Source organism: Trypanosoma conorhini, assembly GCF_003719485.1.
Source record: "Trypanosoma conorhini strain 025E chromosome Unknown Tco_14.4_contig_00106, whole genome shotgun sequence".
Classification (NCBI taxonomy): Eukaryota; Euglenozoa; class Kinetoplastea; order Trypanosomatida; family Trypanosomatidae; genus Trypanosoma; species Trypanosoma conorhini.
The window spans coordinates 22,365-24,911 of record NW_021704190.1 but is presented as its reverse complement, the minus strand read 5'-3'; the positions used below and the strand labels follow the sequence as shown (position 1 = coordinate 24,911).

Sequence of the window (2,547 nt, the reverse complement as noted above, 5' to 3'; positions counted from 1 at the left end):
CCGTTCTTGAGGAAACAGATCGTGATCCAGAGGCGCTGGTCCCGTTCGATCTTGTACTGAAATTGATTTCTTACATTCATCGAAGTTCGCGTGACCTTTCGGAAAGCATATTGGTATTTCTTCCTGGATGGGCTTCTATTAGCCGAGTGACTACATTGATTCAACGATCGCCTATCGCCCGAGAGTTGTCTGTTTTACAGCTTCACTCAAGTTTAACGGCATCAGAACAACAAAGAGTGTTTTACCGAGCCCCTAAACGGTATAGAAAGGTGGTACTTTCTACCAATATTGCAGAAGCAAGTGTAACCATTGATGATATTGTATTTGTTATTGATAGCTGCTTAACAAAAGGCACATCATATGATGCGAAGGGAAATACTTCCGTTCTCAAGGCCACATATATCAGTAAGGCGAATGGTATGCAGCGTCGTGGTAGGGCTGGGCGCTGTAGAGCAGGGGTATGCGTTCATCTTCTTCCTAGGACTGCATATGGAGAACTTCCAGAATTTCTTTTGCCAGACATTATGAGATCTCCACTGGAAGAGGTTTGCTTACACGTAAAGGCATTGAAGCCAGATGAAGGCTGTGCGAAGGTGTTGAGCCGTGCTATGGATTCTCCACCAGGAGATTCCATAGAACATGCAATTAGGTTTTTGAAGGATATGGGTGCCTTTACCTATGAAAAAGAGCAATTGACAAACCTTGGTAGGGCGCTCTCAAAGCTTCCTATACATCCGCTGTTGGGTAAAATGCTTCTTGCGGCTGCATGTCTAGGCGTTTTGGAGCCAATCGCAACGATTGCTGCCTTTCTTTCTGGGAAATCACCATTTATTAAACCCTTGCCAGAGCAGAAGATACCCATGCGAAATGCGATGAAAAACATCGATAATGGTCTATTATCAGATCATTTTTGCGCCTTGAAATTATTTGATGAATGGAAAAAACTAACTGTAGTGCTGATTACGCGATGCAACAGTTTGCAGATCAGACTGTGTTACGTTCAATGGACCGAATCCGAAACCAGTTGTTGCGTCTTGTAAGAGATTCTTCATTATTACGTAAGGTTAACGATCCTATGCGAGTAGCTTCTCGACATTCCAGAAACGTGGGGCTAATTCGACTGGTAGCTCTTTGGTCATTTTACCCTCGCATTGCATCGTTGGAGTACCGAGCGAACCGCAACAGGAAGAAGGCGGAAGTGTTTTGTTGGGACAACAAGGCTTCTCAATTTGCTATGGGTTCTGTTGTAGCAATGCGAACTCGCGACGATTTTAATGATAGGGTTTTTGTTTTTTATCATGAACGGATGTATCTCGAAGCCAATCTTACGTTGTTTGATGCCACGGCCGTGACTGCTGTGGAGACGGCGTTGTGCCTTCGTGAGCTTGCTCTTCGGCCATTTAACGAAGTTTCACCAGCATTTCTCACGGATGAGGAAAGCAAAATGGCACCTGCATTTCCGTTTGCTTTGGAGAGAGAAGAGGAAGCAAAACATCTTGCTGTCTTATTTTTTGATGGAGACAAGAAAGTGTACGTGACGTCCCTACCTGTGGGACTGCTCTTGCGTGATCTTAGGGAGTGTATGGACTACTATCTTGCCTTGGCCATAAAGGAAGTTCGAGCCGATCTCTTTCCTGAGGAGTTAATACGAGCACTGGCCTACACTATTGGGTACCCTATTAATGAAGAAACGAGTCTCACTGTCGATGAAAGCCGTGATAACCCTGTTGCCACGGATACGGAAGAACAAAAATTGGTAGAACCGACCATGACTTTTTGCGGAAATACCCACTTGAATGATAATTCTGAGGATGAGGGTGATGCACCTGAAATTGTCATGGAAGAATTTGAGGATATGCAGATGACTGAGGAAGAGATTCAGCGTGCGATTGCAGTTTTTGGAGACTTGGCCATTTTAAATCGTCACAGTGGGTCACGTCTGCTTGGAGCGTTTGAAAAGGGAGAACAACAAAGAGGGGTTGAGGCTGAATTAAATAAGAACCTGGAGGAAAACATTATACCAACGGAAACCGAACCGAAACTGGAAGGCAGCGACGGTCAGAATGCTAATGAATACGATGACGACGATGAGGACATTATTGTTGCAAAGGTGGGTGAGTTGGACATGGACTATGAAGACTGGTAAGGTTACTGGCGTTATCGACGTCTACCTCGCGCTTCAGCGAGCCAATGACTGGCTTTTATTACTGTTTTTTTTGTTTTGTTTTTTTGCCATGTGGTGCCTCTGCTTCGGTATCTTACATGTTGTTGTAGAGGCTTCTGTAAGGGAGTTGCGAGCAGACGAGGGCTCGCACGTTACTTTATCCACCTGGAATAATTAGATGTTACACTTTTCTTTTGCACTCGCTTCGGTGGACCATTGCGTGGGTCGTGGTCGGGCCTCAGCAGAGCGGTGCATTTGCCGTTTTTCGGTCCCCCCCTCCTCCCCAATTCCCCTTGGGCCCGCCTCGCTGCGGCGTCGTGTGCCGCTGGGAGGAGGAGGGTATGATGAAGAAGAAAACCACTCAGCCGCCAATTCGGAAGTGA

At 45.9% G+C, this 2,547-nt stretch overlaps 2 protein-coding genes across 2 annotated transcripts, besides 1 other annotated feature; both read left to right on the top strand.

The window, feature by feature from the left end:
- Nucleotides 1–2: 2 nt before the first annotated feature.
- On the top strand, nucleotides 3–1,040 carry Tco025E_02632 (ATP-dependent DEAD/H RNA helicase; the record flags this gene model as incomplete). The annotated part of the gene is made up of 1 exon (XM_029369557.1): nucleotides 3–1,040. A coding segment is annotated over one exon (1,038 nt), but the record flags the coding sequence as incomplete, so codon positions are not given.
- Nucleotides 1,041–1,075: 35 nt separating this feature from the next.
- Nucleotides 1,076–2,146, top strand: Tco025E_02631 (ATP-dependent DEAD/H RNA helicase; the record flags this gene model as incomplete). The annotated part of the gene is made up of 1 exon (XM_029369556.1): nucleotides 1,076–2,146. One exon carries the CDS (start codon nucleotides 1,076–1,078, stop codon nucleotides 2,144–2,146), a length of 1,071 nt encoding a protein of 356 aa, XP_029230384.1.
- A 53-nt stretch (nucleotides 2,147–2,199) lies between these two features.
- Nucleotides 2,200–2,231: a sequence feature (A-rich).
- Nucleotides 2,232–2,547: the final 316 nt, after the last annotated feature.